Source organism: Entelurus aequoreus, linkage group LG02 (assembly GCF_033978785.1).
Source record: "Entelurus aequoreus isolate RoL-2023_Sb linkage group LG02, RoL_Eaeq_v1.1, whole genome shotgun sequence".
Taxonomy (NCBI): Eukaryota; Metazoa; Chordata; class Actinopteri; order Syngnathiformes; family Syngnathidae; genus Entelurus; species Entelurus aequoreus.
In genome coordinates, this window is record NC_084732.1 from 69,857,668 (window position 1) to 69,881,591 (window position 23,924).

The following is a 23,924-nucleotide window of genomic DNA, read 5'->3' on the forward strand; positions in this document are numbered from 1 at the left end:
CACATTGATAACCATCTAAAGAGTAAACATTGCACACACTGGTTTTCTGTCAGTTCCTACTTAAAAAGTATTGCGATGACTACGGATGTCAAACAATCTTGAGTACTAATAGTTACACATATCTCATTTAATCCACATTGATAACCATCTAAAGAGTAAACATTGCACACACTGGTTTTCTGTCAGTTCCTACTTAAAAAGTATTGCGATGACTACGGATGTCAAACAATCTTGAGTACTAATAGTTACACATATCTCATAAATTAGAAAATAATTAAATTTGCCAATATTATTCAACACTCGAGTAAGTATGTATAATCCCCCTCTAAACTATATTATTTTAGTGTGTTGCATGCATTGTATATGTATAAAAAAAGCTGTTTTTCAATCTGAATTTTACTGAGTAGTGTCTGTAAAATATTCCAAAACACTGCATGTTGTGTTTTATTTTTGTCATTCTTCTGCTGACAATATTTAGCATACATATAAACATGCCCTTTTTAAAGTTACATTTATTTTTGAACAGCGGTCTCAAATTAATTAATTTAACCTGGGGGCCGCTTGAGGTAGAGGCTACGCCGCAAAGTATTCACTTCAAAATCACGTTTTAACCAGGTGACTTATTTTGTCAATTATTCCAACAGCACCTATGATGGGCCTTAAGTCATTCTAAATTTAAAATGAATGTGCAAATTGTATATTTTCACATTGTTGAGTTTCATCGAAGATGGTCAGAGACACTTCCACTTGCTTCAAAGAAGTTGCTCTTTGTGTTGCCCAATATGTGTTTTTTGTACTGTCATTTTGGTGTCTGCACTATTGAGTAATTTAAGATTGCCACATTATACTTAACTATTGTCTGCCTCGGATGTGAGGGCCGCAATTACAATAAACTACAATGTTAAGTAGAGGGCCACGAAATATGAAACTAGTTGCCACAAATAGTATGCGGGCCATGAGTTTGGGCCCCTTGTTTCAGAAGGTGTCCAGACATTTTTTTCCCCCAAAAGTCAATATATAATGTAATATGAAGATAACTGCATTTTGTTTGGAAATTAGGTACATTTAGTCAACATCCGAAGTAAAATATATGTATGTTGGTGTTAACTTTGATTTTAATCAATACGCTACTTATACAGTGAGTACGGAAAGTATTCAGACCCCTTAAAACTTTTCGCTCTTTGTTTAATTGCAGCAATTTGCTTAAATAAAACAAGTTGATTTTATTTCTCATTAATGTACATTCAGCACCCCATCTTGACAAATAAACAACAAATATAGAAATGTTTGCAAATGTATTGAAAATATTTAAAAAAATGAAAAGTCACATGTACATAAGTTTTCACACCCTTTGCTCAATACTTTGTTGATACATCTTTGAGAGTAATTATAGCCTCAAGTATTTTTGAATATGATACCACAAGCACCTATCTTTGGGCAGTTTCGCCAATTCCTCTTTGCCCATTCCTTTCTGCAGCACCTCTCAAGCTCCATCAGATTGGATTGGAAGCATTGGTTTTCATCCCGCACATCCCTGTACATTGCTGCATTCATCTTTCCCTCTATCCTGACGAGTCTTCCAGTTCTTGCCGCTGAAAACCATCCCCAAAGCACGATGCTGCCACCACCATGCTTCACTGTAGGGATGGTATGGGCCTGGTGATGAGCGGTGCCTGGTTTCCTCCAAACATGACGCCTGGCATTCAGGCCAAGGAGTTTAAGCTTTGTCTCACCAGACCAGATAATTTTGTTTCTCATGGTCTGAGAGTCCTTCAGGTGCATTTTGGCAACCTTTTTACTAAGAAATGGCTTCTGTATGGCCACTATACCACACAGGCCTGATTGATGGTTTGCTGCTGAGATGGTTGTCCTTCTGGAACGTTCTCCTCTCTCTACAGAGGAATGCTGTAGCTCTGACAGAGTTGACCATTGGGTTCTTGGTCACCTCCCTGACTAGACTAAAATGAATGCAGCAATGTACAGAGACATCCTGGATGAAAACCAATGCTTTCCATCCAATCTGATGGCGATTGAAAGATGCTGCAAAGAGGAATAGGCAAAAAGGAATGGGCGAAACTGCCCAAAGATAGGTGCCCAAATACTTGAGGCTGTAATTGCTGCCAAAAGTGCATCAACAAAGTATTGAGAAAAGGATCTAAATACTTATGAACTTGTGATTTTTGAGTTTTTATTTTTAATACATTTGCAAACCTTTCTAAATTTTAAAGATTAGATGCTGAGTCTACATTAATGAGAAATAAAATGAACTTTTTGAGTTCAGCAAATGGCTGCAATGAAGCAAAGAGCGGGAAAAAAAAGTGGTTCTGATACTTTCCGTCCCCACCGTATATGTTTTAATGGAAAATTAAAAAGTACTTAAGCTGAATCCAAGACTTTATATTGGACAGAAAAAAAGCGATTCAGCTGTTAGATCTGTCGTAAGTTGTTAAGTTGCAGCTGTCTTTTCATCTCATTTATTTTGTTTGACAAATGACTTAAGGTTTTTTTAATGAGTGTGTGTTGCGTATGTGTCACTTTAATTATTTCCCCCTACGTTTGTTTGACAGTGTGAGAATGACCACAGGGGAGTTTCCACTTGCCAGTAAAGTGATTATTTTATTGGTGCTTGATGTGGTTAAAAAATGTTTGCTTTCTCTGTCAACATTATTTTGTCGGTGTTGTAGAAGGTATCACATTATTATAGAGTCAAGTGACTTGGACAACTTTTCACTGCTGCCGCAATGGAAGACTTTTTCATTTTCATGTTTTTATTTCATCATAAAACAATGCTTGTTTATTTGTCTGAGTAAGGCCTGCATGCGTGGAAAAAAGTCATTGTTGGGTTGTGCTAATTTCTATGTCAAAATGGTCCGTTTTTGTAAGCTTATCTGCGGGGGGTCAGGGAAACTTTCAAAGTTTATTGGTCATTTTATTGGGGAGCAATGAAAGAGGAGTTTCACATTGATGAAAGGCAGTTTCTGTTAACTACCTGGCTATTTTTTACTTGCTCCCAGGTTTCAACTTCCTCCCTTTTCTTTAACCCACTTGTCTCTTGGTTATCCCCCCTCCCTCAAACAGCACAGGAATTACAGATATTTGAAAGGAGACAGTCCATCTTGTTGCAAATTCTTCTCTAATTGTCTTTTTTATTTCATGATATTTTGATGCTATGAGGTTTATGTGGTGGACCCTGTTAGCTTTTGGGAAATATTGGATGATTTTTGCTCCACATTAAAATCCATAATTTAAAAACTACTGATGACTTCACTTTTATGGGAAGTGGTTATTTATTGAATTTCCTAAAATCATAGGAAACCAGACAAGGCTATCGGAACTAAACAGAACATTTTCTGAAAAACTGTAAATATAAGTGCTTTAACTAACTTGCTCATGTTATTTGCTATCTGTCTTTTGTAGAAGTGGTCCAGTGTAAACAGTCCCCTCTTCTTGCCACTTATCCCACCAAGAGCACCTGGGTTCACAGCAGTGGTGCTGACCTACGACCGCGTCGAGAGTCTTTTCCGGGTCATCACTGAAATCTCTAAAGTTCCTAGCTTGGGTAAGCTGCTGGTGGTGTGGAATAACCAGAACAAAAGTCCTCCTGAAGGTGAGTTAATCATTGATAAATCAAAACGTAGCATGCAGCTTCATCTAATGAGAAGCATTACGATGAATAATGGAAAGTGTGTGTATATAAAGAAACGCCTTACCCTTTACTTACAGTTTTAGCTGCAGAGACTTGAAATCTCTAGTCTAAAATACAATTGGGCCATTCCAACGAATCGGCACCATTCATTAGTTGTAAGCCAAAGATGGTCATTTAAATACCAAGGCTGAAAGTAACTGGAGTTAGTATTTTAAGCATAGAGCTAGCAAATATAGCCACATGGCTTGACTGTCCTGATTTTACTCCCCCCTCCATCGAGTATACAGGAAAATATATTAAATAGTTCCTTAGTTTTGGCCTTCCCATGCCCTGCAGAGGATATGAATGATAACTTCCTGTGGACCATGTGACCGAGTAACAGGCTTGAATATTTTTTTAATACAAACAGTACAGCTGGGCTAAGGACTACAGTAACACAAAATATTTAAAATATAACATTTCTGAATGATTTTTATGTTAGGTTTCATGGTAAAGTCTCATTTTAGAATGCAGGACAGGCAACAATGCTATTTTCCAGTGTAAAATATTTTCTAAATTAGTCTTTAAAATTGTATTTATGAAATATGTAACAAGTAAATTTGATCAATTGCATTTTTTTTCTGTAGATACAAATTGCATTTAGTGGAATGGCCCACATACATGTACAGTTGTCATGTAATGTTAACATTTGGGACTCCCTAAAAGATATCCAATAGCTCGTAGACAGGGACCCAGAAAGGAAAAAAATTACATAAGTGCTATTCCACAAAGGATACAAAAGGACACTCAATAGTCATTTTTAAGAAAATCTAGGCAGCTGTTTTTGACTGTATGTTTTGTCATTCATATCAAGTAGGACTGTAACTATTGTTTTGATAGTCGTCTATTTAGCGATAATTTTTTGTAATAGTTGACTAGTCAAACAATCACTGCTTATGATCTGCTGTACACGCTTAAGATTGACGTTGAGTCTGCAGCTTGACTTTAACTAATTTTTACACTTTTTTTTTTGTAAATATATTATTGACGAAATAAACGTAAATAACTGAGAAACAAATAGTTTTACTTTATTACACACACCAAAAAGTATATATTCAATAAAAATAAATCAGCAAACTTAAAGTGCAAGGTGTCCTGTAAACATGACATTCAGTGCAAAAAGTATTTGTATCCAGTACTGTTAGGGTTATTTAGCTACAAGTATTTACCTAAAGGAACAAAAGTGTAAACATAAACAATACTGAAAGTAAGGCTGAAACGACGCGTCGACATAGTCGACGTCATCGGTTACGTAAATACGTCGACGCCGTTTTTGTGCGTCGACGCGTCGCATATTTACGTCACACTACCGTCATGGCGGACCGCAAAGTAGACGATCAAAGTAGACGATCAAAGCAGACGATCAAAGCAGACGATGCGAGCGAGGGGGGAAAAGCATGCCAAAAGTGGTCAAAAGTGTGGGAGTATTTCAATAAACGGCCTAATAATGTTGTTGTATGCACACTGTGTCGAGCGGAAATGGCCTATCATAGCAGCACAACGGCTATGAACGAACATTTGAAAAGAAAACCATCAACTAGTCAATCGTCCGCGCGAGCATACGTTGTCATCATTACACAAAAACATGAATGTGTCATTTGTATCTGCTAGGGGTGTAACGGTACGTGTTTTGTATTGAACCGTTTCGGTACGGGGCTTTCGGTTCGGCACGGGGGTGTACCGAACGAGTTTCTAAGCTAAAGCTAACTTTAGCTGCTAAAGTCTTAACAAGCTGCTTCGCTCCTCTGCCTCTGTCTCAGCACGCAGCATTGTCCCACCCACACAACCATCTGATTGGTACACACGAAGCATTATCAGCCAATCAGCAGTGTGTATTCAGAGCGCATGTAGTCAGCGCTTCAGCGTGGAGCAGATAGGTGTTTAGCAGGTGAGCATCAGGCAGCGGACTCTCCCCAAATGATAATAAACACCTCCCAGTCAACTACTAGTAACATCACTATGAGCCCGTTGACCTTCTAGAAATATAAACTGCAGCTCAGCTCACTCGCAGTCCTGGCTTGAGGTGAAGGCTAATTACCTCTCAGTTCCAGCCACATCGACCCCTTCTGAGCGCCTATTTTCAGCTGCTGGGAATATTGTAAACAAGAAAAGAACCAAACATGTACACATGCTAACTTTTCTTCATTACAACTGTTAGTCACTCACTGGAATGAGTAGAATTGGTTATTGTGTACTGTGTTGGACTGGATGTTTATTTTGCACATTTTAAAAGCAATACTTAATGTTTACAGTGCTCCAGAATATTTAGATTGGCACTTTTTTGTATTGGATGTTTATCTTTATTTTTGCACATTTTAGCAAATAAGCAATACTTTCACTTTTGTTGAAATGTTTACAGTGTTGTTACAGAATATTTTGTTTTGCACTTTTTTGTATTGGATGTTTATCTTTATTTTTGCACATTTTAAAGCAAAATAAGCAATACTTTTACTTTTGAAATGCTTATACTATTGCAGAATATTAAGATTTGCACTGGATGTTGACTTTTATATTTGCACATTAAAAAGCAAATAAGCTACTTTTAATTTTGTTAAATGTTAAAAGTTTAAAATGTTTACATTGTTACAGAATATTTAGTCATGTTGTTGTCAATGTTGACTGAGTGGCCATACTTCTTTTTTTTGTAAATAAAAGCCATGCCTTTTGAAAAAACGGGCCTACATTTATTTTTTCATCTTCATTTTGAATAAAAAAATAATCGGTAAAAGGAAAAATAATGTATAGATTAATCCAAAAAAAATCTACAGATTAACCGATTAATCGAAAAAAATAATCTATGGATTAATCGATAGAAAAATAATCGTTAGCTGCAGCCTTAACTGAAAGTCTATAAATAAATATATTATTGCTTGTATTTCGTCACGTGACTTCTTCCCGGAAGTGAAAACGGTGGTGGTCAACCAAGCCAGGATGGCTGTTGTGCAGTACGCAAGGGGCCTAGATCTTCCTGCAAAAAGCAGATACAAGCAAAAAATCAATCTATGCAATGGAATAGATCCCTATACTTTATTAAAAAACGATTTGTCGAGTGATATCAAGGATTATCTGTCGGTGGAGTTCACAGATACATCGAACTATCTTGTGCTCCAGACATCATTCTACACAAAAAAACAGATTAAAACTTGGAAAAGCATGGATGTCTACAACTTCTTTGCGTGTGGCTGGGTCAAGGAAATTGATATCAAGACTCTCCTGGATAATTATGCATCGTTTTTGCTTGATTAAGGTTGCTTTTCAGGATTTAACTTTTGCGTTGACAGCCATGTTTGATGCACGCGCCGTTTTACGAGTTTGCATGTTTTTCCCCATCTTTAGCCAAATATAACTATAGATCTCAACGTTGTGTAGGTGTTGGAAGCTTTATTTATGATTGATTGCTGCCTTTGGGTAAAGCTTAACTTATAGGTTTTGCTCACATTTGCTTTCTTTTATTTAGACTCGCTGAGTTGGTGATTTACAAAACACTCGTAGCAAAAATGCGTTTTAAGAACTCCCAAACAAGATAAAATACTAATAATATCAAGATAATACTTTCATGGGAAATACTAAACAATAAAAGTATATCAAACAAACCTTTAATGAAGTGATCACTGCAAACTCGAGCGTTCTTCGACTACACTCCCTTCGAGTAGAGTGTGTGCCACTCTTGTCATCGCCGCTTTGTAAAATCTTGCACTCCTCCGCCTTCTTTGATTACCTCTCGAGGAACTCTAAAGAAACGTATATCCTTTTTGCGATTTGAATGGTCCGTACAACCGAAAATAACGCATGCATCGGGCAGAACCGACGTCGGCTTGACCATCACACATATTTAATGAGCCGAACGTGAGCCGGACAGACGTCATATAAATCCAAGCATTTAAGTGGCTAGCCAACAATAACAAATCTTTGTCAATTCATTTTTATAATCGACGTTGTCGATAATATAGACTACTCGTTGCAGCCCTAATATCAAGCATATTTCCCAGAAAGCCCAATATTTCCTGGACTGCTCATGAATTGTCTTCAATGTGACATTTAAACTAGTAAACAACTTTAAGCCTTACTCTACTGATATTATAGTATACTATATAACTGGAATTATATCAAACCGATTTTTGATTTTGATTGGACGTGTCATTGTGAAAATGCTTAAACGGAAATTAAAAAGTATGTTGGAGTTCGGGTCTTGGTGGAGGGAACAGTTATAAAGTCATCTAAAATAATTTGTGTTAAAAAGGGGGCAGATAAATATAAGAATAGTATTCTTCCATCTACTCCTTTCGGATCATGGAAATGTATAAGAAACAAAAAACAATGAAAGTGTCAACTGTACGTGGCTTGTATTTTCATGAAAGGAATAAAAAGAAATGATGATGATGATGATGATATTGGGGTAAAGTGTGATGTTGACCAAAAATCAAATCAGCCCCGCTGCTGTCAGAGTTGACTAATATAATGAAGGTAGTGAGAAAACTTTGAAGTGCTTTGTTATGGCTGCACGTTTCCTTTTCATCGGAGGCGTCAGCGGCGTCTGGCTGGAGCAGCGTGACCCATTAGAATTAACGAGAAGCCATTGACAGGTCAGACTCAGGTCTCAGTCAAGTACAAGGGAAGGTTTTTTTTTCTTCCTGTGACACCAAGTTTTGACCTGATGACTTTACATGTTGCGTTTAGGTAATTGTGTAACCTTTTTTGCACCATTTAGTACTATTACTGGCAGTCCCTGTCGGATTCTAGAGTATATATTTTTAGATCCCTAATCGTAAAATTAGTTGAATTATGTGAATGTGAGTGTGAATGTTGTCTGACTATCTGTGTTGGCCCTGCGATGAGGTGGCAACTTGTCCCGGTTGTACCCCACCATTCCGCCCGAATGCAGCTGAGATTGGTCCCAGCACCCCCTGTGACCCCGAAAGGGACAAGCGGTAGAAAATGGATGGATGGATTGGATGTTCCGATTGGAATTTAATTAAAAATATCCCTTACTGTTGTCATTTAGCAATGGTTTATTTCTTAAACCCTTTACACCTAGGTTTTGTTTCATTACCTTTGTTTGGAGTTTAGAAAAGATGTTTGATTTATAGGTTAGCAGTATCCAGGCTAAACTCCACTAATTGCACACCATCATTATGTTCCCTCTTGCCAATGTAGAAATAAAGGAAGGGATGAGGGATAGAAGTTGGACAGACTGAAAGAATAAATTGGGGTTTTTTACATAGCAGCTTCCCCGCTGACAGCGTTTGACATACGTCGTCAGACATTGTTTGGAGGAGCTGGAGCTCGTCTTACACTCTGCCAAGCACCATTTGCACCTTTAATGAGAGGACACATTGTTTGATCTTTTAGCTATACCATGGACTCTGCCCAAGATCCTAGACATATTCAGACAAAATGACTTTGGTCATTTTCCACAGGAAAAACTGTAAATACATTAGTTTTGCAAATGCTCTAGTTAAGTTAAAGTTAAAGTACCAATGATTGTCACACACACACTAGGTGTGGTGAAATTTGTCCTCTGCATTTGACCCATCCCCTTGATCACCCCCTAATAATTATTACTTGGCAAACACATAGGCCCAATGTAACACTATTAACTGTTAGCATGTTAGCAAATTAGATATGTTTAGCGCTGCAATCCCCGCACAAGGGTTCCTGTGTACCTGGAAAGCACTACCCCCTAACTGGGACTTCTTTTGGTCCTGAAAAATGACCAAGAACTTCTTTCTGGCAACTGTTCCTTTGATCAAAACACGCTCACACTTTTGAACCAAATCAGACCTTTGCACCTCGGGTAACCTTTCTTCACCGCCCTAACTTCATGCAGGCTTGGAATGACAGTTTTTTTCTTCTCTTGTCTTATAGAATCCCTCTGGCCTAAAATCAGCGTACCTCTCAAAGTTGTGCGAACCAAAGAGAACAAGTTGAGTAACCGTTTTTTCCCCTACGACGAAATTGAGACCGAAGCTGTGCTGGCAATCGATGATGACATCATCATGCTGACATCAGATGAACTGCAGTTTGGCTATGAGGTGAGCAAATTCCTGCCAATCCCCACAAATAATTTTCTGTGTGTCCACCGATAATGACCGGGAACCCTTTCCTCATGATCACAGCCTTTTAAAGTTATTGTAGAAAATTAGAGTCGCATATCAGGATTTGACAGCCTGCTGCTTGTGTTTGATGACTGAGGAATGTTGATTGGTTTAAAGCCAACAAATCTGCCCTGCCCTCACCTGAATGCATTTAGGAGCTATTTAATAAAATTGTAGCCAGTTTAAGGAGACTTCCATAGAATTAGAAGTATCACCAAAGATTAGTTGACACTCACTGGCAGATATTATATTATACATATTTTAGCTCATTTTAAAGCCAGTTTTCTATCATTTTCCTTGGACTATTATATTTACATCAAGCAGTAAAGTTTGTCTTGCTATAATAGTAAAATTATTTGGTTAGCATTTTCAGCACAAAGTGTGTATGCAGGCCTCATTAGCTATGTAAATAGTGTGACACTGTACAAGTATGACAACGTTTTTTTGTTGATTACATGATTTAACAACTGAGAGTAATGCAACTTGACACAGTACTGCATACTGACAGACACACTCAGACTGCATAAATCCTTTGTTCATTGTAATCCAATATACTTTAAATGTGTTTTGTGTTGCTGAGGTAATGATTTAATGTTCATCAACGAACAGACTGCAGTGTAATTAGTTCCACACTACTAGTACTGTATTTTTCCATGCAATTGTGGTTGGTATCCTGGCAGAAGGGTGCCAAATAACTATTACTATTCTGCATTTGAAATGTTATTTAGCTTGTGACAATGGAAACTCACCCGTTATTTATTTACCCTTTTTTGATATGAGCTTGTTTTTCTATATCGCCATCCCGTGCAGGTATGGAGAGAGTTCCCTGACCGGCTTGTGGGTTACCCAGGCCGTCTGCACCTTTGGGACCATGAAATGGGGAAGTGGAAGTACGAGTCAGAGTGGACAAACGAGGTCTCCATGGTTCTAACTGGCGCTGCTTTTTACCATAAGGTGACTCACACGCAGACTAAACTTCATTTGTACCATTGATGCAGATGTAACTCATTTTGGGAAGGGTTGTTTTTCCACTGAAACTGGGGATCAAATGACATGGAAATGTTGCAGAGTGAACAGTTTCCTGTAGTCTGGTGTGTGCATGCGTGTGTGCGTGTGTGGACGATAAAAGATAGAAAGATCAGATTGTGTTGATGGATGAGCAGAATGTTGCAGGCTGGACAAGGTTATCAGCCATCCTCTTAAGAGCTCATTCACTCACTGTGGTTCTTAACAAATTCTATCCCTCCTACGTACTGCCAGGTCATCCAGTGACTGCTTTATTGTTCTTAATGAGCCTGCAGTTAATCTGTGTCTTGTGTGCCTCTTTTTCTTGCAGTACTTCAACTACTTGTACACATACAAAATGCCAGGTGATATCAAGAACTGGGTAGATGCACACATGAACTGTGAAGATATTGCCATGAACTTCCTGGTGGCTAACATTACTGGCAAGGCCCCCATAAAGGTATATTGTACTCATCACCTCATTTTTTGGGGCTCTAACCCCACAATAAGGGGGGTGGGTGAAGACGGACAGAGCGAACCAACATTCTGGATTTAATCAGTTGTCACCCTGCCACTTCACTGCTTCGCCGCCCCCTCATTCAGGTGTCGGGGCCCAAGCTCCAATCCTGCCTTAACCTCCCTTATCGGAGTGAGACTCCCCCTTGCCGGAGTGAGACTCCCCCTTGTAGTGTGTTTTCATAAGCAGGCACACACACTGCCACCAAATCACAATCTTCAGCACCCCCCTACGCTTTCACCCTGCCTCACCATATCTCACACAGGTTCTTTCAGAAAGCTACTTTTCTCTTCTCTAAGCACTCACACATTCACTGCTTGAGTGTTGCACAGAGGCAAGCCATACATCATCACTCCGCTCAGGCAACAATCTCCCCATGGCGCTTGCTTCCTTGTTTGAAGTGGCAGGACTATTTCAGCATAAGTGACCGTCAATTTAGCTTGTCTGGCAAACACAAAGAAAACTGAACTGACATTTTTGGGTGTGACTTTCAATAGGTGACCCCCCGGAAGAAGTTCAAGTGTCCTGAATGTACTGCCATCGACGGGCTGTCCTTAGATCAGACGCACATGGTGGAGAGGTAACGCAATTATTGGAGGGGAATTCAACACTCAGTGGTTTTTTTGTTTGTTTGGTTGTTAACTTCTGATCGCATTTCATCACCAACACCCCATGACACTGTCAGAGATGTACAGTGTTCACTTATTGATATACAATGGAACTTGTCTTGGTCCACCATGTTCTTCCTCTTTCAGTGGAACCTTGACTTACAAACTTAATTGGTTCCTTAAAAGGATTTGTACATAGAAAAGTTTGTATTTTTAAACACATTTCTCCATAAGAAACAATGTAAATATGATTAATGGGTTCCAGCTTTGACAAAAGTCCATATTTTAGTATAAATTAGTATACTTTGAACACAATATAGAGCGCTATTTAGTTGTGTATATCAAAAACAATATAATAATGGGGTCATGGATCAATTTTCTGTTTAATAACAAAGTCAAAACAACTGCCCTGCTGACATGTACACACACACACACACACGCTGTCACGAGCCCACTGGTGCACTCACAGTTTAAAATCACAAATCCCTGTAAACTTTAACAGCCAGGACGCTACAATAATTAGGAATAAAAAATAAAATCTACTTTACCTTGTTGGTTAATTCTACTTGGGTGAGAGGGGGAAAAGGGAAAAGCAGTGTTTACAACGCTGTGTATACTTCCCGAATGTTTCAAACCACACATTGACAGGAAGGATGGGGCGCATACAGTTATTTCTGTATTGCACTAACAACATGCACTTATTCACGCAACTGATTAAATTTCCACACGCCATTATAAATGTTACTTTTGTAAATACCGTGATTTCGGAACTATAAAGCTAATTATAAGCCGCACCCAGAACATTTTTGGACAAATCTTATTTTGTACATACTGTATGTTAGCCGCACAGGTTTGTAAGCTGCAGATGTACACTTTGAAACATGACATTTTTATACAGGCGCTTAAGTTAATTTAAAAATGTAACCAAAGACAGTACTGTAAATAAAGTAGCCTACTGGAGGGCAGTCGTTATTCTTTTTTCTCCTGCGTACTGAAACCGCTAACGTCATCTTCTTCGGCGCTTGGCAATCCAGCCTTTCAGCCCTCGTTAGGGCTGGTGGCTTTCTGTTTTGTGTGCCGACTGTTACCTTTTTCGACAGAGGGGTCGATCGTCTTTGGCTTTGACGCTGCGTCTTGTGCATTTCATCGTTTCCCCTCCATAAGGAGGGTGAGTCCATAACGCGCTAAATGGCTCACTGAATTATTGTGGGAATGCCTTTGAATTAATGTGAACAATTTCATTGGTCCACTGAGACCTGTTCAACAATTTCATTGGTCTGATGTGACGAGGCTCAACTTATTGGCGGAATGTGAAGCTCATTAACCTGGAAAAGTCCATTAATTAGCAGCATTGTATAAAATGCAGGGTTCAAAGCGTGGAAAAAAGGTACCAGCCTATAATATGGTAATTAAGGTACATCTTTGTTGTGCTTGTTAGTACTCCTACGTACCTCTTTCTTGGTTGCAGCCGGGCATTACATGTTGGTCCCATTGTTCACAATTACTTGAGCTAGATCTGCGTTACCAACATGAATGGAATTTGAGCTAATGACTAAGGGTTAAAAGTTCATATTTTAAGTCCAAGTAATGCTGGTAATTAAACCATCCTTCCTGCACAAGAAATGTGCAACTTCTCATCCGTCTAGATTTTCATTTTCTAGCATTCTCACTGTATCTCTAATTCAACTGTTGTTTCTCTCCTTAGATCTGAGTGCATCAACAAGTTTGCATCAGTTTTTGGTACCATGCCACTGAAGGTGGTGGAGCACCGGGCTGATCCGGTTCTCTACAAAGACGACTTTCCAGAGAAACTCAAGAGCTTCCCCAACATCGGCAGTCTCTGACTAACGTGCGGTCTGTGTTTTGACCTTGTCATAGCCTCTGCAGACCCAAGCATGTCTCTCACACCAAGGTATATTTTGTACTGAAGTGTTAAAGTATTTCAACGCCAGTTTGTATGGAGACCTTTGAGGAATATTAATGACGTTGACTGATGAATTAGCCTCACTGAGCTCCAACTGTTATGTACGTTCATACATACAGTATGCATTCTGCTTCAGCAATGTATAGTAGTTGTAATTTATTATTTGAATACTTTTATTGGCTGTATTGTAGGCACAGTGTAAAATCGGCCATTCTAATCTGCTGTAGAGTTGGAGCATACAAACAATAATCTAATATTTAGATTAAATGCTGAACACAACTACCGGGTTGTTTTCCGTGCATGCGACGTCACATTGTTACAAGTGTGTTTTCAAAAGGCGTACACAGCTGTTGTTTTTTTTTCCGCTTAAGTTTATTTCCTTTTGTGTCCACGTCACTGTTAAACTTTTAAGATGTTAACCTTGTCTTGCAATGCCTTTTATTTAATATTCTTAAGGTCACTGTAACTGAAAGTATGTGTTCCTTATTTTGGAATATAAAATTGAATTGAATTGTGAACATCTCATGTGTATGTTTTGATGCCCCAATTTATTTGGGTGGGGGGGGGGGGGATCAGCCTCCATGTCACACACCCCTACCCCAGCCTGTCACCTGTTATTAATATAGGCTGCCTAATCCGCCCTGTTCAATGTCAGCACTTTAAAAGACTGCTGTTCTTATTTTTGTCATCTTCAATTAGTGTCATACTCTTGTCGGCAGCAAGATCTCATTTCAGGCCTTGTGTGCTTCTATAACGCACTGATTTGGTTTGGGTTTGTTAACGTGACTCTCGGGACGACACAACATTATGGGCTCATGTCAACACAATATCGTCACACACTGCAAATTAATAGTTTGTGTTCAGCAACGTGTGAAACTGCAGTTGCTTAACATCATTGGAAGACAAACCTTGGAGCATACTTCTAACCTAGGAGTGTCCAAACTTCTTCCAAAAAGAGCTGCAAGCTGAAAAATGAAAGAATGCGTGGGCCACTTTGATACCAATTTAATCGACGTTAGAATATGCTAAGCTATTTGAAAAAGAAAAACACATTATTGTCTTAGGTTTTGTACTATAGCTGACAAAGCAAACACGTTTTAGTGTTATATATAATATACCTCAATATTAATTAAAAGAAATAGCTAGGGCTAAAAGCACCCCTTTACCTAACCTGATATATTGTATTATGAACATTTTTTTGTGTTAAAATGTTTCTACTTTTATATTTGTTAAATTAAAAAAAAAGCATATATATATATATATATATATATATATATATATATATATATATATATATATATATATATATATATATATATATATATATATATATATATATATATATATGTATGTATGTATGTATGTATGTATGTATGTATGTGTGTATATATATATATATGTATATATATATAGATATGTATGTATATATGTATGTATATTATATATATATATGTATGTATATATGTGTATATATATATGTATATATGTATATATATTATATATATGTATGTATATATGTGTATATATATGTATATGTGTGTATATATATATATATATATATAGATATGTCTGTATATATATATATATATATATACATATATATATATATATATATATATATATATACATACATACTACATACACATATATATATATATATATATATATATATATATATATATATATATATATATATATATATATATGTGTATATATATATGTATATGTGTATATATATATATATATGTCTGTATATATATACATATATATATACATACACATACTGCATACACATATATATATATACATACATACACATATATACATATATATATGTATATATATGTATGTATATATATATATATATATATATATATATATATATATATATATATATGTCTATATATATATATATATATATATGTCTATATATATATATATATAGACATATATATATATATATATATGTCTGTATATATGTATGTATATGTATATATATGTGTACGTGTATATATATATATATATATATATATATATATATATATATATATATATATATATATATATATATATATATATATATATATATATATATGTATATATATGTCTGTCTGTCTGTCTGTCTGTCTGTCTGTCTGTCTGTCTGTCTGTCTGTCTACACTGCTCAAAAAAATTAAAGGAACGTTTTTTTATCAAGGTATGGCATGAATTCAATTGCACTTTTCTGATAAGGTTTTGGTCAGGTACGTGGCAGAGGGGGTTGTTAATCAGTTTCAGCTGCATTGGTGTTGATGGAATTAACAACAGGTGCACTAGAGGGGCAACAACGAGATGGCCCCCAAAACAGGACTGGTTTTGCAGGTGGAGGCCATTTCAAGTTCCTCCCTCTTGATCTTTTTTAACTGTTTTTCCACAAGTGTTGGCTTTAGCTAGAGTTAGTATCATGACTGGGAGCATGAGGCGATTTCTTAACCCTCCTGAAGTTGCGCAGATTGTCCTACTCCTCCAGGATGGCACATCCATGTGTGCTGTTGCAAGAAGATTTGATGTGTCTCCCAGTACAATCTCCAGAGCATGGAGGAGATTCCAGGAGACAGGCAGTTACTCTAGGAGAGCTGGACAGGGCCGTAGACGGTCCTCATCCCATCAGCAGGACCGATATCTGCTGCTTTGTGCAAGGAGGAACAGGTTGAGCACTGCCCGAGCCCTACAGAATGACCTCCAGCAGGCTACTGGTGTGAATGTCTCTGCCCAAACAGTCAGAAACAGACTTCACGAGGGTGGCCTCAGGGCACGACGTCCTGTAGTGTGCCCTGTGATCACTGCTTAGAACCGTGGAGCTCGATTGGCATTTGCCATAGAACACCAGAATTAGCAAGTCCGCCACTGGCGCCCTGTGCATTTCACAGATGAGAGCAGGTTTACCCTGAGCACCTGTGATAGACGTGAAAGGGTCTGGAGAAGCCAAGGAGAGCGCTATGCTGCCTGCAACATCAGCGCTCTCCTTGGCTTCTCCAGACCCTTTCAGCATGACCCGTTCGGTGGTGGGTCAGGGATGGTCTGGGGAGGCATTTCCATGGAGGGACGAACAGACCTCTACAGGCTAGAGAACGGCAGTCTGACTGTCATTAGGTATCGGGATGAAATCCTTGCACCCATGGTCAGACCCTACGCTGGTGCAGTAGGTCCTGGGTTCCTCCTGGTCCACGACAATGCCCGGCTTCATGTGGCAAGAGTATGCAGACAGTATCTGGAGGATGAAGAAATTGACACAATTGAATGGCCCTCACGATCACCTGATCTAAACCCGATAGAACACCTCTGGGACAGAATGTTTCGGTCCATCAGACGCCGCCAGGTTGCTCCTCAGACTTTACAGGAGCTCACTGATGCCCTTAGACAGATCTGGGAGGACATCCCACAAGACACCATCCGTCGTCTCATTAGGAGCATGCCGCGACGTTGTCAAGCATGCATACAAGCACGTGGGGGCCACACAAGATATTGAAAATAATTTTGAGTTGCAGAAATTTAATTTAGGCAAAATGGACGAGCCTGCCGCATCATTTTTTCACTTTGATTTTTGGGGTGTCTATATAATGAGCCCTCTGTAGGCTGAAAATATTTATTTCTATCAAAAGATGTGGCATCCTTTTGTTCATGAGACATTAAACTGTCCATATCAGTATAGATATCCAATTTTTTTTTTTACCATTGAAATCTGATGTGTTTTTAAAGCGTTCCTTTAATTTTTTTGAGCAGTGTATATATGTATGTATGTATATGTCAATGTATGTATATATATATATATATGTATGTGTGTGTATATATGTATGTATGTGTATATATATATATATGTATGTATATATATATATATGTATGTATATGTATATATGTATGTATATGTATATATATATGTATATATATATATATATATATATATATATATATATATATATATATATATATATATATATATGTGTATATATATGTATATGTATATATATATATATATATATGTATATATATATATATGGATATATATATGTATGTATGTATATATATATATATATATATATATATATATATATATATATATATATATATATATATATATATATATATATATATATATATATATATATATATATATATATATATATATGTATGTATGTGTATATGTATGTGTATATGTATGTATATATGTGTATACACCTTCTCATTTTCTTTATTTTCATGACTATTTACATTGTAGATTGTCACTGAAGGCATCAATACTATGAATTAACACATGGAGTTATGTACTTAACAAAAAAAGGTGAAATAACTGAAAATATGTCTTATATTCTACATTCTTCAAAATAGCCACCCTTTGCTCTGATTTCTGTTTTGCACTCTTGGCATTCTCTGGATGAGTTTCAAGAGGTAGTCACCTGAATCGGTTTTCACTTCACAGTAAATATGCATGGAAATAAAGAAAACGTATTGAAATGAGAATGTGTGTCCAAACTTTTGGCCTGTACTGTGTCGGTGCGTGCGTGCGTGCATGTGTGTGTGCGTTTGTCCGTGCGTGTGTGTGTGTGTGTGTGTGTGTGTGTGTGTGTGTTATATATATATATGTATATACAAACCCCGTTTCCATATGAGTTGGGAGATTGTGTCAGATGTAAACGGAATACAATGATTTGCAAATCCTTTTCAACCCATATTCATTTGAATATGCTACAAAGACAACATATTTGATGTTCAAACTGATAAAGATATTTTTTTTTGCAAATAATCATTAACTTTAGAATTTGATGCCAGCAACATGTGACAAAGAAGTTGGGAAAGGTGGCAATAAATACTGATAAAGTTGAGGAATGCTCATCAAACACTTATTTGGAACATCCCACAGGTGAACAGGCAAATTGGGAACAGGTGGGTGCCATGATTGGGTATAAAAGTAGATTCCATGAAATGTTCAGTCATTCACAAACAAGGATGGGGCGAGGGTCACCACTTTGTCAACAAATGCTTGAGCAAATTGTTGAACACCTTAAGAAAAACCTTTCTCAACCAGCTATTGCAAGGAATTTAGGGATTTCATCATCTACGGTCCGTAATATCATCAAAGGGTTCAGAGAATCTGGAGAAATCACTGCACGTAAGCAGCTAAGCCTGTGACCTTCGATCCCTCAGGCTGTACTGCATCAACAAGCGACATCAGTGTGTAAAGGATATCACCACATGGGCTCAGGAACACTTCAGAATCCCACTGTCAGTAACTACAGTTGGTCGCTACATCTATAAGTGCAAGTTAAAACTCTCCTATGCAAGACGAAAACCGTTTATCAACAACACCCAGAAATGCAGTCGGCTTCGCTGGGCCTGAGCTCATCTAAGATGGACTGATACAACGTGGAAAAGTGTTCTGTGGTCTGACGAGTCCACATTTCAAATAGTTTTTGGAAACTGTGGACGTCGTGTCCTCCGGACCAGAGAGGAAAAGAACCATCCGGATTGTTATGGGCGCAAAGTTGAAAAGCCAGCATCTGTGATGGTATGGGGGTGAATTAGTGCCCAAGACATGGGTAACTTACACATCTGTGAAGGCGCCATTAATGCTGAAAGGTACATACAGGTTTTGGAGCAACATATGTTGCCATCCAAGCAACATTACCATGGACGCCCCTGCTTATTTCAGCAAGACAATGCCAAGCCACGTGTTACATCAACGTGGCTTCATAGTAAAAAAGTGCGGGTACTAGACTGGACTGCCTGTAGTCCAGAGCTGTCTCCCATTGAAAATGTGTGGCGCATTATGAAGCCTAAAATACCACAACGGAGACCCCCGGACTGTTGAACAACTTAAGCTGTACATCAAGCAAGAATGGGAAAGAATTCCACCTGAGAAGCTTAAAAAATGTGTCTCCTCAGTTCCCAAACGTTTACTGAGTGTTGTTAAAAGGAAAGGCCATGTAACACAGTGGTGAACATGCCCTTTCCCAACTACTTTGGCACGTGTTGCAGCCATGAAATTCTAAGTTAATTATTATTTGCAAAAAAAAATAAAGTTTATGAGTTTGAACATAAAATATCTTGTCTTTGTAGTGCATTCAATTGAATATGGGTTGAAAAGGATTTGCAAATCATTGTATTCCGTTTATATATACATCTAACACAATTTCCCAACTCATATGGAAACGGGGTTCGTATGTGTGTGTGTGTACGTATATATATATATATATATATATATATATATATATATATATATATATATATATATATATATATATATATATATATATATATATATATATATATATATATATAAATAAATATATGTATATGTGTGTGTATATATGTATAGATATGTATGTATATGTGGTTTCAAAAAGATATTGAATAAAAATGACGTTAATAGCTGTCAATCAAAGATGTTTGTCATGCGTGCACCAACACAAAAGCGATGTTCAAGGACAAATGGAATTAAAAGAGGATGCTTCGGTTGTTAAATTGCTGTTGAATCGTCATACGTTTCTCTACACCGTTTTGTTGCATCTGTGTGTATTAGTGGGGGCAAAGCTTCCATGGTTGGACCAGGAAAAACTGCGCCCTCTAAGCAGCCAAGTGGAAGTTTCACCACCAAGTCTTGTAAATGTCAAATATGTACTCAAGTAAGAATTTAATTTGCGGGCTTATTAAAGAACAGGTGTAATAAGTTATTGTACTTTAATTACACAAAACATCGCACAAGCATAATAAAGTCAAACTCTCACTTTCAAAGATGGCATAAAGCAACAACAAAAAATAAAATACATGGAGAAAAAAATTCAAATACTTGATAAGTAAAAAAAACTTGTCCTATAACATTTACATGCACACATTAAAACACATTATAATAGAAATTCTTCTGTACTGGTTGCATGACTTCAGTAGTATTATAAAAGTAGAATTGGTAAGAAGGTAACATCACAATGTTGCATTTTTCCTTGAGGAGGAGATGCTGGAGAGGAGTGTGTGTATATTCTCTGCTGTGGACACATTACACTGATGCTTTTGACTGTCTGCTCTGTCCTGACACACAATCCTGCAGCCTCCAAAGAGGCTCAGTGTTAATTAAAAAGCCTTCCTGGCTTGGCTGCAGTTTTGGACCAAGTGAAGAGCACTGACGGTGAGAGGAGTTAAGATGGAGGAGGGGTGTTGGTCTTTTGAAAGCAGAGACATGACAGCTGAGGGGGGAAGCATGTGTGAGGCATGTTTGTTTTGCATTTAGCCCCTGAGCACAGCTGTGTGCACTGTCCTTTTCCCAGAACACCGGAACACAACAAGAGTGAAGGGGGCCCCATGTCCACAAGCCCATCCTCTCACTTTTGATATATAGAGTATATGTCCAGATTATAATGCCTTGGATTCGGACCAGGGAGTAAAACTGGATGTAATTTGGTTGAGTCCAGCGTGATGTGTTCCGCTGACAGATTATAGACCGCACTGCACTTCACTCACCTGCTGAGAGAGACCGTCAATGTGGTTCCAATTTAGGGGATTATCAACGGTTACTGTGCCCGAAGCTTTTCTACAAGGCTTCATCCTCTGGTACTTATGACCCTTTGTCATGTACACTAAAGAACTTACTCATGCATCAGTGCTTTTATTTACCACAGTAAACCTCATCTGCTATTTCTGTCCCCAGGGAGAAAAAATTGACAAGCATGGTGGATGGCTGCCACTCGTTATGCCAAGACACACTTCCTAATCAGTGATCAATCGGTAACTTTGACTGCAAAATGAGTCCGATTTTTATGTGTGACGGTTTTAGCACTGTTTTGACACCATAGGCTTTGGTTTGAAAGAAGCAAGACGACGTCCGTGTGGTTTGCTTGGGTTCTAAACTCAGCTGGGACAGACTCCAGCTATCCCTTTACCTTGAACAGGACAAGAAGGTACATTTCCCACACTGGTGTGCTTTTATTTTGAAGGCTTGGCGTTACAGGCTACAGGATGTGTTAAGCTGATTTTTTCTGAGTGCGTTATTTTCCCCATGAAAGTTAAAATTCGGGAACGGAAGGGCGACGTTAAAAAAAAAAAAGGCAACATTTTCCCCGGAAAACGAATGAATTGGACCTTTTAGTAAGGATGTCCAAATTGTTCCACCAAGGATCGCAGACAGAAAACATAAGGCTGCATTTTGTGCAGTAAAGAAATGTATTCAATATACGCTAAGCTATCTGAACAAAACATCTTAGCTTTGTGTTATAGGTGACAGAACAAATTAGTGTAATCATACAGTATGTCTCATTAATAATGAATTAAATGCGTTTTTCGGATACGACAAAAAAAAACACATTTTGGACAACCCTGTCTTACACCATCATGGCGCTGACAATGTTGTGCATCGATATGTTGAATCTTTGTGTTTTTCTCCAGGATGGCGGCTTGTTATTGTGTTATGTCCGACTGCTCTTCCTGAGGCAGCAGATAGTAAAAAAATGCAAAATATTTAAATAAGAAATAACACCAAATTGCACTGGAAGTGCTGTACAATAACTTCCTGTATTTGAGCAAATAAGTGCATGAATCTGTTTGGTATCAACATCAGTTCTGCACATCAAAAGTCTCAAACCCAAATTGCTTCCTCGTTTGCATATGCACTTTTAATGAAGGTAGTCAGCGTTGCCTGTAGTGTTAGTGCTAGGTTTGATTTCCTTCCCACACACACACACACACCCACACACACCCCTTCGGTAGGAACCACACATCATGTGGCCCAAGATATCGCCGCACTGTGCTCTTTGGCCTTCATGCGCAGAGAGGCGATACTGGAGGACTTGCGGTCAGGGTCCATGTTGAGATCGTACGTGTTGAGGCCCGTAGCCATGCCCGGAGAGCCTCCAAACAGGCCGCCCATGTGGGCCTGGCCCATGTGACCTACGGGGCTGGGAACACCCAGGAAGTCGGACACCCCGCTGGCGGAGTGGGGGTGAGGGGTCATGCAGGGGGTCATCGTGTCGCAGGACACGACGCAACCCGGCACGGGTGACGCCGCGCTGCTGCCGCTGATCCAGGATGGGTTCTGTATCTGACAACAAAAAAAAAAGCAGGAAATGAATTAGAGCGTATATCACGTAGACCAGGGGTCACCAACCTTTTTGAAACCAAGAGCTACTTCTTGGGTACTGATTAATGCGAAGGACTACCAGTTTGATACACACTTAAATAAATTGCCAGAAATAGCCAATTTGCTCAATTTACCTTTAACTCTATGTTATTATTAATAATGATTGATATTTACACTTAATTGGACGGTTTAAAAGAGGACAAAACACGAAAAAAATGACACATTTTGAAACATAGTTTATCTTCAATTTCGACTTTTTAAAATTCAAAATTCGACCGAAAAAAAGAAGAGAAAAACTAGGTAATTCGAATCTTTTTGAAAAAAATTAAAAAAAAGAATTTATGGAACATCATTAGTAATTTTTCCTGATTAAGATTAATTTTAGAATTTTGATGACATGTTTTAAATAGCTTAAAATCCAATCTACACTTTGTTAGAATATATAACAAATTGGACCAAGCTATATTTCTAACAAAGACAAATCATTATTTCTTCTAGATTTTCCAGAACAAATTTTTTTTAAAGAAATTCAAAAGACTTTGAAATAAGATTTAAATTTGATTCTACAGATTTTCTAGATTTGCCAGAATAATTTCTTTGAATTTTAATCATAATAAGTTTGAAGAAATATTTCACAAATATTCTTCGTCGAAAAAACAGAAGCTAAAATGAAGAATTAAATTAAAATGTATTTCTTATTCTTTACAATAAAAAAAATAAATTTACTTGAACATTGATTTAAATTGTCAGGAAAGAAGAGGAAGGCATTTAAAAGGTAAAAAGGTATATGTGTTTAAAAATCCTAAAATAATTTTTAAGGTTGTATTTTTACTCTAAAATTGTCTTTCTAAAAGTTATAAGAAGCAAAGTTAAAAAAATTCATGAATTTATTTAAACAAGTGAAGACCAAGTCTTTAAAATATTTTCTTGGATTTTCAAATTCTATTTGAGTTTTGTCTCTCTTAGAATTAAGAATGTCGGGCAAAGCGA

At 37.6% G+C, this 23,924-nt stretch overlaps 2 protein-coding genes across 2 annotated transcripts in view; one reads left to right on the forward strand and one right to left on the reverse strand.

The window, feature by feature from the left end:
• The window catches only part of LOC133664367 (exostosin-2), a 36,846-nt gene extending 22,494 nt beyond the window's left edge, over window positions 1–14,352 (forward strand). The window contains exons 10-15 of the mRNA XM_062068925.1: window positions 3,418–3,607; window positions 9,551–9,717; window positions 10,591–10,734; window positions 11,117–11,245; window positions 11,800–11,882; window positions 13,616–14,352. Coding sequence (XP_061924909.1) covers window positions 3,418–3,607; window positions 9,551–9,717; window positions 10,591–10,734; window positions 11,117–11,245; window positions 11,800–11,882; window positions 13,616–13,754 — 852 coding nt within the window. The 3' untranslated portion in view covers window positions 13,755–14,352. The remainder of the gene's footprint in view (window positions 1–3,417; window positions 3,608–9,550; window positions 9,718–10,590; window positions 10,735–11,116; window positions 11,246–11,799; window positions 11,883–13,615) is intronic.
• Window positions 14,353–20,568: 6,216 nt separating this feature from the next.
• Window positions 20,569–23,924, reverse strand: part of LOC133638661 (homeobox protein aristaless-like 4) — a 56,358-nt gene continuing 53,002 nt past the window's right edge. Inside the window, exon 4 of the mRNA XM_062031494.1 lies at window positions 20,569–22,895. Within this exon, the coding sequence (XP_061887478.1) occupies window positions 22,575–22,895 (321 nt within the window). The 3' untranslated portion in view covers window positions 20,569–22,574. The remainder of the gene's footprint in view (window positions 22,896–23,924) is intronic.